The sequence below is a fragment of the Wyeomyia smithii genome, chromosome 3 (genome assembly GCF_029784165.1).
Source record: "Wyeomyia smithii strain HCP4-BCI-WySm-NY-G18 chromosome 3, ASM2978416v1, whole genome shotgun sequence".
In the NCBI taxonomy this organism is placed as follows: domain Eukaryota; kingdom Metazoa; phylum Arthropoda; class Insecta; order Diptera; family Culicidae; genus Wyeomyia; species Wyeomyia smithii.
Genome location: NC_073696.1, coordinates 116,341,894 through 116,357,356, shown reverse-complemented (window position 1 = coordinate 116,357,356; position 15,463 = coordinate 116,341,894). Strand labels below are relative to the sequence as shown.

Here is a 15,463-nt window from a genome sequence, read left to right as displayed (position 1 = left end):
ACAATATTGGATACCGCAGCCAGTAAGGAATGACTGTCTCTATCTAACATGCAACTTTTTCATCTGCTGCTGATGGCAGAATACGTACACATATAGTTCTTTCACGTGGGACTCCTTATGATAGATGTTACTGAAGCAAGTGATGTCGGCAAAGGGTAACGGGTATCAATATCTGAATTTATCAAACGGAACGAGAAGTTAGTTTTTTTTTTGCCTCAGGATTTTCAGCTGCGGTTTTAGATTAGTTGCTGTCATACTGTAAAAAATGCTGACAACTGGGGATCGACATGTGTTTTTTGTTTGAAATTAGTTTCGGAAACTAATGGACAAGAACATGTAGACGTTGCAGGGTATATTTCACTACTTGGAGTATTATTATGGCGACCGATACAGGCACTGAGTCGTGTTCACAGCTTTTGCATGATTATCGAGATATTTTTTTTTAAATCTCAACAGAGATAACATCGACTCCAGTGTATATTTTCGAGCGAATTCATAGAACTCTTTAAGCAAGCATAGTCTTCCATGAATAAACCATCTTCAGAATCAACACAATTAACAGGATGCTGTCGTCCCTTTTTCTTAAACCAGGTGCTTTCGGCAACTAAACAAGTTGTGTCGACCCAAAAACATATGATTTTTTTTTCTTGTCAATAAACAAGAAGATATTCATCAACCAAGTGCGTTCAGGCAAGCAGCAGAAACGGTAACCTAACACTTTTCATCTGCACTCGTGCTTTGCTCGCTCATGTGCTTCCGAAAACAGAACCCACCGCAAAGTTCATCAAACAAAAGTTTACTCATTTCTACAGCCCATCCATTTTTTTTTGTGAAGGAAGCGACGTAGGATATACATTCGAAATTTAAATAAATATCAGAAAGCAAAGGAATGAATGCAGTGAAAACAGGAAAAACTTGCTCGCATAAGAAAGTATAGGTACCTGCTTTCCCTTTTCTCCTCCCGGCAATCGATTCGGACAAAGCAACATTGTTGCCGACACTAATTGCCAGCCGGCTTATCAAATGTATTCATCAACGTTGACATTTCCGCGAAAGCGAATTCTACATTTCGTGTTTTTTTTTCTTCTTCGAAAGTATTCTCTCTGTCAACACTCACCGAGATACGCATGAAAGTTTTATGCAATTAATTTATCGCAATTACGTTTATTTATATTTCGCGGAAATGAAAATCGCAGAGGACATGTTTCGAAATTTGATTCAACCAGAAACGAATCCATGGAGTTATTTTTGTTGGTTTCTTCTTTAATTGAATTAAAAGGTTTGATTTGCCACCGTCACAAGCACCCCTTAGCCGGAACGTCGGTCAGCGCTTGACCACAATACGCTCGCCCCTCTTGAACTGGAAAAACGAATTGATTCCTACATGCCTCTAAAGAGGGTGCAAACTGCTTGTCACCACAGAAACAAGTGGTTAATTTGCATGTGTTTTTTGCTTGACATTTGATATAAAAAACTTTCTCAGATTGACCCCTATCCACGGCACTCGGCCAGGGGCTACTGTCGAAACTGCTGCAGAAAACATGTGTGCATGATTTGCATGTTCATCATTTGAATAAACTGGTCATTCGGTTAGCGGAGGGTTGCCCTAATCGGATCAATAGATTGAAAATTAACCGTGGTGCCGTGCGATCTCTGTTTTTTTTTGTTATTTCCTTTAAATCGAACATAATTAGTAGGATTTTTTTGCTGATTGCAATCTGGCGATTGTGCAATGCACCGCGAAATTAATGATGTGTGTGCCTTCATGAAATTGGAAAATTGAAGTAGCCAAATATGTAGACAGCGTTTCTCCCATATTTTATTTATATTTTAGTGAAGCTCTTGTTTACTCGCAATTAAGCCATTTTTTGGTTTACACTGGATTTGAACTAATGGCGAACACTCGATTCAAATTTGAATAAGTTTAAATTGTGTTGGTTTTATTTTGAATCATGTTCCGGTTTCAAAAGAAGTTGATACTGAAGTTTAGAAGCAGTTTTTTATAGTCAACATAGAAAAGTTCTAGTTCGATTGAGAAGGAACATAATTATTCTCTTAAGGGTACTAATTCGAATGAAAGAATTTGAAAAGTCAAGCTATCTAGTACTTTTATGTTATCTAACCTGCACGGAATGAGAGAAATTAAACATCCGGAATACCGTCGTTCACCTGCTCTGGCTATCTTATGGTTCCGTGCTTCCCACTAGAGAAAAAAATGTGCGATGGCCGTCGTTTTTCGGTCCGCACAATGGCCATGGTTGATATTGATCAGAACGAATGAAGTGCGAAACACAAAATAAGTGGTGCATAATTCAGCGCGAAATGAATTTGCCCTTGGGAAGGTCACGATTTATTCCCCATTCAATTTTTGTTTTTCCGGAATTTCGGAAGAGTTAGACCGCTGTCACAGTGCCGGATGAAAAAGAGTTTCTGCGAACACAAACGCAGCATATTCGCAATGTTTTAACGTGCAAATCACCACAGGATAAAGCTTTCCAAAATTGGTTTTACAAAGGATCTAGTCAGTTCAATGCTTTGTTTACAAGCACTCGAAGCTTTAGCTCAACATTAGCATGTAACGTGACATATTGTTTAACTTTCTTGCCTCATTAAAATATCCGAAACTTGTGAAACATGTACTTCTAGAGTATCACTCTAGTACAATAATGCATCCTCCGCAGGATGCGCTTGTTCAAGATCATCCATAAAGGCAGTGAAGAGTACGTTACTCATGTGCAGTAGATGCTAGCAGTAAGGGAAACCTTTGTGGGTAAATAATTGTTATTGAGTGTTGATAATGGCGTGCGTCAACCGTTTCTCCCTCTGCGCTCTGTGAAAAGTAAATTCTAACTTCCATCAAATCCTGTCTGGTTTACTCACGCTGCGATGTGCACTGGGGCAAATTTTACGATAGATGCAACTAATTTGCATGCAAATGCGAGTTTAAAATTAGCTCTCGCTGCATGCCCTTTCGGCGAAGGCTGGCGGCGAAACGGCAAAGTTTCGCATTGATTGAGCTGCATGGAATGCTCAGCATCCTCTCCGTTTGGCGAGATGTTTATAGCTAATTTATGCATGCGGTAAACCTACCGAATTTCACAAATCACACGGTTGCTCGCCTAACTTCATCGCTCTATTTCGGGAGTGACCTTCATTTTTGAGCGAGGTTCTAGCATTGACACCGCAATTTGCATCATGAAATCGTTTCGAATTCAATTTGCGTCTGACGTTCCCTGGAAGTGAGAACATATTTTCACGGTTCAACAGCTCTGACATGAGATTTGTAAATTTGGCGTGAAGGGTTGAAAGATAATTGATGGCCAGCAACACAACTTGTCGGAAAGTCGATGAATCGATTACACGTGACCCGAGTGAAGCCGTCAAGTAGCATTCTCACGTTTGATTTGAATCGTACCATTTGTTCTAAAGGTTTTACTGTGCCTTATTAATGCATTTTAGTGGGACGTGTCAGTCGAGCAGGAAGTTTCATTCGGCACTCGGCAGCAGGGAAAAGACTATCATAATTCATGCACTCGTTTTGTGCCACTCGTGCAGCGCAACATAAGGGCGTTCTAAGGTATACAATACACCGCCATTACTGCGATTGCGGTAAAGCTTGCCGACAATGAGGATTTTTCCCCGAAAAAAAAAATACAACACGCACATAAAATAGCAATTTCCGGTGTCGCTATCCCGGCAGGCATGTATCGTAGTCCAGACGTTCGTTGGTTCTTTGAAGGAGGGTTAGCAGTGGCGTCAAACGTGATTTGATTAAGGGTTGTCATAAATTTCTCCGAAAACAAGTGGATCCGTGATCTGGCTGTTAATAATATCAATTCACAATCGAGCGACACATTAGGTTTTGCCCTATCGCCACAACTGTTTTTTACCAGGTTTAGATTGTGTGTAATTCCAATTATCATTTGATTTAGGGGTGAGTACTAGGAGGAGCCCCTGAGAACGTATATGCAAATAAATAAAATAAACAAAGTCTGGAGCGTTATAGAGAAACCGCACAGATTACAAAAAAGGATCCGAACAAGAATGGTTGATAATTATCCACATCTGGTATTGAACTAAGCTTTTCGAGATATGAAGATCGACAATATAAAGTTTCACCTGTCGGTAAAAATTACCATTTGTAGTGCACGACGTAACTTGCCAGCTAGCAAGTGATTGCATTCCTGCTCAATAGGTGACCTCCTGACCACTTCGGAGAGAAATTGCACTCCAGCAAAGTATGGTGCTTCCCTTGAATGCTCTCACCGAGTTCGCTGCATACATATTTCTAATGCATATTTCTAATGTCAAGCGGACCAGATAAAAACATCAAAAACACGATGCCGCCATTATTCACCCTAACCATCCTGCATGCTTCCTCCAGTGGACACATACATTTCACACCTTTAATTGATTTTTTTCCAGTTTTACCGTTCCGCATCCTTCTTCTTTTTTATTATTTAAAAACCGTTGCCTTTCTTGTAACCAGGACTTACCTTTCCACTTTCCATTATTATATCTTTGCAGCGTGACGGTGCCCGGTTATCAGGGTAATCTGCAGGCGGCCGTGTCCCACACCTCGTCGCTGGCCGCCTGGGAGCGGTTCGGTGTCGAATTTATCCTGACCTTCGTCGTGGTGCTCTGCTACCTGATCTCAACCAATTCATACAAGAAGTACTTCGGATCATCGGCAATCGCCATCGGTGCGGCCTACAGTGCGTGCAGTTTTGTCTCGGTAAGAATCATTGGAATGTTTTTTATATCTAAGACGATAAATAGCATTATTTTTAGCTTTGAAGACTTAACACATTTAGTATTGAAAAGATTTTTGGCACCAAATTATCAAAACATGAATATTTGCTATATCCATATACTGCCGTTCTACGCATAGTTGTTTAATGTTACTTCTGGTCGATTTTCGTTTTCTATCACTATAAATTATATTTTCAGGTATATTTTTGAAAAACTTTTGAAAATAATATCGTTTGTTCTTAAAATCTTCGTAAACAATACCGTGTCAGTTTTTCCCATCGATGATTTTCTATGTATACTCGTCCCACTAGATATTTTCTATTCAAATTCGTTCCTTTAAACACTAATTCTCACATTCACTATTTAAGAAGTGCTACGGAGCACTATAGAGTTCTCACAATGTTTGGCATACATTTCGGATCTCCAAGAATTTGGTACCGCGAATCACTTCACTTGATCATTGAAATGCGGCACGTTTATGTTTTTCTTAGGGATACTTAAAACCTTGTGGGCTAGTTTATTATCTGAATGCACTAGTTTTCTAAGCATAAGAGGATAATCGCACGAAATGCATAATAATTAAAAGTTGAAACAGTCCCTTTATGTGTAGCCAACATTGTGAAAGCTCAAATTTGATAGAAATGTGCGATCTCCGAAAAACCACATCTTATTTTAATGTTAGGTCATTTAACATCTAACTTTCTTTAACATGAAACGGAACGGAATCCAAGCATGGGAGGACCGATGACTTCCTACTGCGCAGACTATCGCGTTTCGGGAATGCCTCATAGAATATCACTGCCTAACCAGCGTCAGAGCACCTAATTTAATCAGTTTGCATATTCGGTTTCACCGTAAAATTTTCAAAACTTCAGAATCTTGCTATTTTTCACATCACTTTTTTTTCTCTCTCGGTGTTGTTTATATTTTCGCGCCGGTAGCGACTAGAACATTTTCCACAAATACCGGCACGTATAAGTCGCGTAATCACTCAAACTAAGTATACTTTCTTCTTTACACTACTGAAGAGCGCAATCGTAACTAATTTCCGTGAAAAATCGGCCGAAATGGGCCAAATCTTGTCTCTAAAGCCAAATGTCAAATTTTGCGCCCCTGTTGTCAGCACTGCCAGCAGCAGACTACGTTGGCATATAGGAATGTTCAAATTGTTATGATTCTATTGAATTTGATGGCATCAAAAATATTGAATATTCAGTAACCATGTACTGTTAACATGGATAAAATAATGTTCAGATTTCGTACCGTTTCACCTTGAAAGGATATTACTTGTTAAGATTTTGAATTCAGATTCTGTATTATCACAGATGCAAAAACAAGGCTCTCAGAAGGAAAAAAATATTCGCGTCTAATTATCATTATCACTAGGACAACTAGGGTATTTGTTCCATTATTCATCTTATACAGATATGTGACTTTTCACCTACGATCACTAGTAAACGTGTAAACCCGTGTAAAGTTGCTTTTGTTTACTCCAGTCCAAACTATAAATCATCGCATCTCGTTGCTTCGACTTTTATCACTTTTTACCATTTTTTGTCGATTACACTCAAAATATTATTGTTATTGTTACTTGAAATTTCCTGTACTTATTCATTTCCTGTCATTTTGCATGATTTATGTGACAAACATAACATCTACGTGAAAATCACATACATACACTCAAAATATTTTTCACGTTATTGTTACGTGAAATTTCCTGTACTTATTCATTTTCTGTCAGTTTTCATGATTTATGTGACAAACATAACATCTACGTGAAAATCACATGCATACTATGTTTTATCACGTAGTATCTACGTGAACTTGGCAACGTCAAACAGAATGAACTCTCCGTGCGAAAATATACAAGAATCAAAATGGCGAAGCTGTTGTGTAATTCGGTCTCTGAACATAAAATTGATTTCATCGATGGCTTGCCAATGAGTGAGATTTAGGAAAAACCATAATTCGACATGGAATCTTTAGCTTACAGATTTTGTACAGATTCAGTTCAAAGATCCAGGACTTACCTGAACATAAACAGTAGCAGCTAACAGTAATTATAGACGGTGAATGTCTTAATATTTGTCAGTTTTTATGTCGTTCAATCCATTTTCGAATTGGAAATTTTGCATGCCCGTGCGATTTATCTAGCAACATATTTTAAAAAATTCTGAAATCTAATTTCTCTCTTAAGAATTTGGGAAACCACAATCGAAATTAATACGTTTTATAAAACGTAGTAGCTATCCGTTAATCAAATGCTTTTCACTTTGCCGGTAGTTAAATTCTACGTGAAAATCACATGAAACGCATATGTCTACTGAATAATATTCACAGGATAAATCATCTCACCAGATCATGATGAACTCAAATGACAATCACGTAAAATCTACGTGAAAATGACAGTGGAAAATATTCACATAACTTTTCCGGTAATCATAACGTGAAAAATATTTTGAGTGTACTATGTTTTACACGTAGCATCTACGTCAACTTGGCAACGTCAAACAGAATGAAGTATCGTGTGAAATCTCCGTGCGAATATACACAGAAATCAGAATAACGAAGCTGTTATCTGATTCAGTCTTTGAACATGAAAGGAATTCCTCGATGACACCCCAATAAGTGAGCTTTAGAAAAACCATAAGAATCCGGCATCGAGATTTCACACAGATTCAGTTTAAATTGCAAAGAATTTCCTGAACATAAACAGTTGCACCTAACAGTGATGATCGCCAACGAATGTCGCAATATCATTTTGCCATTTTGGATGTCGTTTAATTCATTTACGAATTGGCGATTTTGCATGCCCGTGTGACTTATCAAGCAACATATTTAGATAATTTCTGAAAACTATTCCTAGTCTCTGAGGAATTTGGGAAACCACAATTGAAAATTATACGTCGTATAAAACGTAGATCCTATCAGACAATGAAATGCTTTTCACTTTACCGGTAGTTAAATTCTACGTGAAACTCACATGAAATGCATATGTCTACTGCATAAGATTAATAGGATAAATCATCTCACCAGTTCATGATGAACTCAAATGACAATCACGTAAAATCTACGTGTAAATGACAGTGGAAAATATTCACATAACTTTTCCGGTAATTATAACGTGAAAAATATTATGAATGGACGTTCAGCAGCTTCTTCCGGTTTCTGATCATGAATGAAAAATTTATTCGAAAACAAGTTTAAAACATATAATGAGTGTTCAACTGAATATTTGTCCAGCTGCTAATAACATAGCATTGCAAACAAAACAGCTATTTGTAAATATTCTCCTCAACTAGTGGTACTAACAAATTCGTACGTAAAAAGGTCTATTGAGCCGATGTTCGCGGAACTGCACGGTTAAAAACCTTGCATGGTTTCACAACGCTCCCATATTCATCTAAAAACTTAAATCACTGCTCAATTATCCATCTCATGAAGTCCCCATATTCATCATGCTGTTTATCACTTTTGTGTTCGTGAATGAACGTAACGGTTATCGTCGTAGTAGGTCATTACTAACACTCAAAGAATCTTTCACGTTATTGTTACGTGAAATTTCCTGTACTTATTTATTTTCTGTCATTTTTCATGATTTATGTGACAAACATAACATCTACGTGAAAATCACATGCATACTATGTTTTATCACGTAGTATCTACGTGAACTTGGCAACGTCAAACAGAATGAACTCTTCGTGCGAAAATACAAGAACCAAAATGGCGAGGCTGTTGTGTAATTCGGTCTCTGAACATAAAATTGATTTTATCGATTGCTTGCCAATGAGTGAGATTTAGAAAAACCATAAGAATTCGACATGGAATCTTTAGCTTACAGATTTTGCACAGATTCAGTTCGAAGATCCAGGAGTTACCTGAACATAAACAGTAGCAGCTAACAGTAATTATCGACGGTGAATGTCTTAATATTTGTCAGTTTTTATGTCGTTCAATCCATTTTCGGATTGGAAATTCCGCATGCCCGTGCGATTTATCTAGCAACATATTTCGAAAAATTCTGAAATCTAATTTCTCTCCTAAGAATTTGGGAAACCACAATCGAAATTTATACGTTTTATAAAACGTAGTAGCTATCCGTTAATCAAATGCTTTTCACTTTACCGGTAGTTGAATTCTACGTGGAACTCACATGAAACGCATATGTCTACTGAATAATATTCGCGGGATAAATCATCTCACCAGATCATGATGAACTTAAATGACAATCACGTAAAATCTACGTGGAAATGACAGTGAAAATTATTTTGAGTGTATAGGTATTCGGAGCAGTTGTTGCAGTGCTGTCGTTTTATGTCAATTATGTTGGAATAATTCAACATTTTCAGCATGATTTTTTTCTTATTAACAGAAACTCTTTTGGCAACTTTTAATTATCTTCATAATACATACAGTTGAAACTAAGCATTTTTAAAAATTTATTTCAAATACTCTGCCCTTTGAAGCTTTGAATTTGAGGTGAACATTTTAAATATTAAAGTATTGTTCGTGTAGTAAGTGATTTTGTTTAGTGATTAAAATAAAAAGTGGCCCGCTAGTGATGAAAACAAAGGTAAAACTTTTGTTTGCTACACGAATCCCGTTGTACCCGTATCAAGCAATCCACGAAATTTGTTTTCTGAGGCAGGTGATTGAAATAACTGAGTTTTTTTTGTGTAGACAGCCGACTACAATATCAAATTTAGAGCTTTCAAATAAGTTTTCGAGTACCATAAACTGGGGTGACTTTGTTTTTTTTTTTTTTTTTGCATACGAACAATCGGTTCAAGTAGAATCAAAACAACAAGTTGCAATATGTAAATTTTTTTTTTTTATTTCGTTTCCAGCTTGGTTCTTAAGATAAACAAATGTTATAACAATTATACGAGGCTTCCAAAATGTTATTCACGGCAAGTACAATTTTGTAACATCTGTTCCGACCGCTGATCCGTGCTGCACTTCCAGTCTTCGGCAACCTGACGTCCCGTCGCCAGTGTTTACAAAACAAAGCCTTCCGGCTGATTCCCCTGGACTCCGGGTTTACTACCAGAACTTACGTGGACTTCGGACCAAAATTGACGACTTTTTCTTGACGGCTACCGAATGTGACTAAGATATTATTGTTTTGACCGAGACCTGGCTCGACGATCGTATAGACTACGCACAACTTTTCGGGAATTTATTCACTGTATATCGATGCGATCGCAATCATCACAACAGTTGTAAGACGCGTGGTGGTGGTGTCCTAATAGCTGTTCCTAAACGCCTGAATAGCTGTGTAGACCCTGCTACTATAAGTGACACCATTGAACGGCTCTGGAATAAAATCTCCCTGCCAACTCGTTGTATTATTTTGGGAGTACTCTATCTTCCTCCCGATCGCAGTTCCGATATTACCTCTGTTGATAACCATATCAGCTCTTCTCTCGCTTGAACCACAACGATCTCTCGCTGCTGTTTGGAGACTCTAATCAGCCGGTATTAATTTGGAAACGGGATAGCGATGGTACAGCTTCAGTTGATTGGCTTCATTCACGTATATCTATCGCCTGCTCCGTTCTACTAGATGGGTTTAGTTTGCACAACCTGACCCAAGTGAATCACGCTACTAACGACCAAGATCGTCTACTTGACCTGATATTAGTGAACGACACCACCGCATGCGAAATTGTTAAAGCTAGTGAGTCTTTACTGCCGCTTGACATGAATCACCCAGCATTAGATATAGCGACAAATGTAACTCCACCCGTGCAGTTTGAAATCTTAATTGACGCTCCAAGTCTCGACTTTCGCAGAGCTGATTTTGAATCGGCTATTTCTGACATCGATTGGCAATTCTTAGAATCCTCTCCACCTGTAAATGATGCCATAGAGTATTTCAACTGTGCTATCAATTCTGCAATAGGTCGTATTGTTCGTCCACGAAGACCTATAAGAAAACCCGCCTGGTCCAATTCTCGCCATCGTCATCTCAAGACGCAGCGCTCCGCGGCGTTGCGAAACTATTGCAAAGCGCGCTGCCCGGCTTCGAAGCTGCGATTCAACCGAATCAGTAACTCATATAGAACATATAAACGCTATCTCTACAAACGGTACACCTCCAGGATGCAGGGCAACCTCAGACGAAATCTGCGTTTATTTTGGTCGTTTGTGAATTCTAAGCGCAAAGAAGAAGGGTTACTAGTGGATATGTTTCTTGGCGATTGTCACGGCGGGACCCTGTTTGATAAATGCACTTTGTTTGCCCGTAGTTTTCAGCGCAACTTTCATGAGCATACTGCTTCCGATGCTCAGGATGATACTGCTTTGAGTGGCGTTCCACACATGCTCTAAGATGCTGGAAATAATTGTAAACGACGCCCTGTTCGCCAGCTGATGCAATATACACCGATCTGAAAGCGGCGTTCGATCGAGTAGACCACAGGATACTTTTAGCTAAACTTGGAAAACCTGGAGTTTCATCTGCTCTCGTGCAATGGCTTGGTTCCTACTTGATGAATCGAACACTCTGTGTGAAGATAGGAAGTGAGTTTGCTGCGCAGTTCACGAATATCTCTGGAGTCCCGCAAGGTAGCAACCTAGGACCGCTACTCTTCATGATATTCATCAATGATATTTCTATGTTACTTCCGGAAGGTTGCCGTAAATTGTACGCCGATGACGTTAAACTCTTTAAAGTCGTGAGAAGTTATGCGGACTACGTTGAGCTCCGGCAACAGGTGGATATTTTCAGCCTATGGTGTTCTAGAAACCTTCTTTCTGTAAGCATTCAGAAATGTAGTGTCATCTCCTTCTATCGGACAAGGAAGCCAATCTTATTTGATTACACTATGTCGGGTCAGCCTTTATCTAGAGTGACACAATTTCGAGACCTAGGAGTTATTTTGAATACTGCGCCATCTATCAAACTGCACTACAACGAAATCATCGCTAAAGCTAATCGACAACTCGGATTCATGTTCAAGATAGCCAACGAGTTCCGTGATCCGTTTTGTCTCAGATCGCTGTATTTCTCTCTCTAAATACTTCTTTTTAAGGCGGAACTGTGAAGGAGCCACAACTGCCTAACTTTGTAGCGGGGGCCTAGTGTGGTTGGTAACGTCTCCGCCAACCACGCTCGACGCCTGGGTTCGAATCCCACCGCCGACATAGGTGTCGATGGTTGTGAGGTGGCGTGATCCACTCACAACCAACCCAACTGGTCTAGATTTAATCCTAGCCGAAACCGGGAGATTTTCTGAGGCGAAAAATCTCTGGGATCACGCCTTCCATCGCATGAGGAAGTAAAGCCGTTGGCGCCGGTCCGTTGATAAACGGGTCGTGAGTTAGGGTCCTGGGTGTGGAGTCGCCTCCCTGGGTGTCGGTGATTGGCAACAACAGTGGCGGAACTAGACTGACGGAAAATAAGCGAGAATAAAAAAAAACTGCCTAACTTCGAATTTTTAAGGACACAAGACTCGAAAATAGTGAAAGCGTCACCTGTGAAAACACATATCGTTTGTGACGCTTTACACACCTTCTTCCTAATATCATGTAGTTTTGTTCGTCGGGAAGTATTAGGTAATACTAAATTTATATAAAGTTATAATTCTGTTGCTCGCAAAATCAAACAAAACTTCGAAGCGAAGATGCACTAGACGTTGCTGTACAGATTATATATTACTATATCATGTGACTCTGGAAAAAGTGTATGCTCGGGAAGAGTCTGACTCATTAGCAGGAATTCGCAACAATTTTTTTGTGATTTATAATTCCAGTTTGTTTTGATTAAAAATCACGCAAATACCATGTGTCTAATAATTTAAAAAAAAATGGAAAATTTATATTACATTTCTACTAAAAACTTTGTGAAGAGTGGCGCGCAGAACAAAACTCGAAAATCCGTGTTCATGCTAAAAAACAAAACAGCAGGACAACCCTACCCCCAGTTGCATAATAATTTTGATGAAATGTTTACCAATTACATAGTTGCACCGTGTATTTACAAAACACCAAAACGAAATGCAGCTACGGGTCGTAAGGTTAACAGAATTCACAATAAATTGTGTTTGAGAAGGATATCCTTTTTCGGTTCAAAAGCAATTTTAATCTTTCTGGGCCCGGTGTATCCGCAGGTAGAAAAGATTGTTCTTTGTTGTCCTGATTTCTTTGTCCGACCATTACCACTCTTCTGATGAAAGACACCATTACCTGTGCATTTTTAGCTGTCCCATATTTCCAATATTCATTTCAACCGCTACCTTCTTGTTTTTTTTTCATCCGGTGTGCATACTATACAATGAAATGCTCGCAAGTTTTAATGATTTGGTCTCTCTAAACCAACAAACACTATAAAATCTATAAAACGTGCCATAATTTATAATAAATTAGCCCCTGTAGAATTGTGATTGCAAATAATACCATTAAAAATTAACCATCAACGAGATAACTAATTTCTTTGCATGTTTATTTTCTTGCAGATGCCCTACCTGAACCCAGCGCGTTCCTTGGGTCCATCGTTCGTGCTTAACAAATGGGACAATCATTGGGTTTACTGGGTAGGCCCACTGATCGGTGGAGTGGTCTCCGGTCTGTTGCATGAGTTCATATTCAGCACTAAGAAAACCAGCAAAAAATCGAAAGACGAAGGTGATTCCAGCATTAACTCCGACGAGGATATCAACTACGACATAGATATGGATAAACCAGTTCAAAGTGGTAAATATCATACATACCGACCTCCGAGTGGAGCCCTTGTCAATCAGCAACGCTACTGCCAAAGTATTTACACCGCCGAACCAACGTCGAAAACTGACCGCGTCGAATCAATTTACGGTGGAACCAAATCTATGTATTGCAAGTCCCCGCCGCTAACTCGTGCCAATCTGAACCGATCCCAGTCGGTGTACACCAAGAGCAACACTGCCCTCAACCGCGATATGAACATTCGACCAGGACCGCTGGTACCAGCGCAAAGTTTGTATCCTCTGAGAGTCACCCAACCGCAAAGTTCCCATCTGCAGAATCAAAACGTTCAGAACCAACTGCAGCAGAGATCGGAAAGTATTTACGGAATCCGGAGCTCCATGCGGCAACCTGCACCTGTTGATCGCATCCCTCAACAAATGCCTTCACATCCTCAGCCCGGAGAGCCACAAGGTTTCCAACCAATCTACAGCACCCGCACTAATCCAAACTGTTCGACTGACGCCTTGAAGTTTGATCGAGAAACACGGGAAAATAGGTCAGTAAACCTATCTTGTCTATTTCAGAAGACTCAACGATGCTCAAACATCTCAAACTGTTTGAATATCGTTCGTCATCCTCAACCAAATAGACTCAGTACTAATGATGCCTACTAACAGTTCTCTTCTTTGATTCTAGTCGAGATGATTCCATGTCTTCCAAATTTTCTCGCGCAGGACGGCCAGAATCCATGTACGGCCAGCGCCGAGTCCAATCAGCCCAGTCCGATGACAGTTCCTATGGCTCGTACCATGGTTCGGGACCCGCCATCACCCCTCCGACCAGAAATGCCAGCAATAGTAGCAGTAACTACAATGGCGGTCTAATGCTGCCAAATTATGGTGGACATGGGCCGAATGGAATGTCCCAGGTTCAGGTAGCGGAGCGAAAGTCATCTTCTTCTTCTCAACAACAACAACAACAGCAGCAGCAGCAGCACCAACAACAACAACAGCAGTCACTAAGAAACCCAAATAGTATACAAAACACCAGTCTGCCCCCTCCGCCACCGCAGTTGCAGTCGCATCAAGCCTATCAGATGCATCCAGTACGACAGAACTAGGACCCACAAGAAAAAGTGTGCTAAACTCGGATCTTTGTATATTGTGTGTTTTTTTTGTTTTGACTCGAAAAGATATTTTAATCTAGCTAGTTTTACTCCTCAGTTTTTGTTTATTTATTTTTCTTCCTAACCTATTATACCTACAATTGTATTTCTATAAATCTAAACCTAATCTTGAAAAAACAAGAAAACTACACTATGAATCAACGAATGTTACGACATTAAGACTGACACTTGCTTGTACATGTAGATTTTTCCTATATAAACATTGATTGAAAATTGTTGATGTCCTCAAGTCACACTTAAAAGATAAAAACATTATAAACCGTAATTGACAGCACCAATCACCGGATCATGTGCATGTGGGTAGTATTAAACATTACACTGCAATCATTACATAGTTCACTGACTGTATGTTTTCAGTTTTGCTTTAGTACAAATGTATATAGAATTGGTATGCTGAAGAGTGACGCCACACAATGCGAATGTTCAGCCGAATTAATGAACGAACCTTAAAACTAAACAGATCAATTTAGAAAATTAAGCGTTATGAAAAGTTACAAAGTCCGCAAGTAAATGAAATAAGGTAGTTAAGAACATAGATTTGTTGTTTCTAATTGTATTGTGTATATATATATATATATATATATATATATATATATATATATATATATATATATATATATATATATATATATATATATATATATATATATATATATATATATATATATATATATATATATATATATATATATATATATATATCGATAGAATAGGTGATAAAACGAATTGAATAAAGTAGCTATACTACCAGAAAAAAGAACATATTTCAAATGCAATTTATCACAATGTTATCCTACAAGAAGTGTTCAGAAGGTGGGCACTTGACTTTCTCCGTGCAATAGTGCAACAAAATTTTTA

General features: G+C 38.9%; 1 protein-coding gene across 2 annotated transcripts in view; it reads left to right on the top strand.

Annotated features, from left to right (window-relative positions):
* The window catches only part of LOC129730442 (neurogenic protein big brain), a 100,719-nt gene extending 85,541 nt beyond the window's left edge, over nt 1–15,178 (top strand). For both annotated transcript variants that reach the window (XM_055689771.1, XM_055689770.1), the window contains 3 exons: nt 4,528–4,735; nt 13,212–13,975; nt 14,116–15,178. In XM_055689771.1, coding sequence (XP_055545746.1) covers nt 4,528–4,735; nt 13,212–13,975; nt 14,116–14,539 — 1,396 coding nt within the window. In that variant the 3' untranslated portion in view covers nt 14,540–15,178. The remainder of the gene's footprint in view (nt 1–4,527; nt 4,736–13,211; nt 13,976–14,115) is intronic.
* Nucleotides 15,179–15,463: the final 285 nt, after the last annotated feature.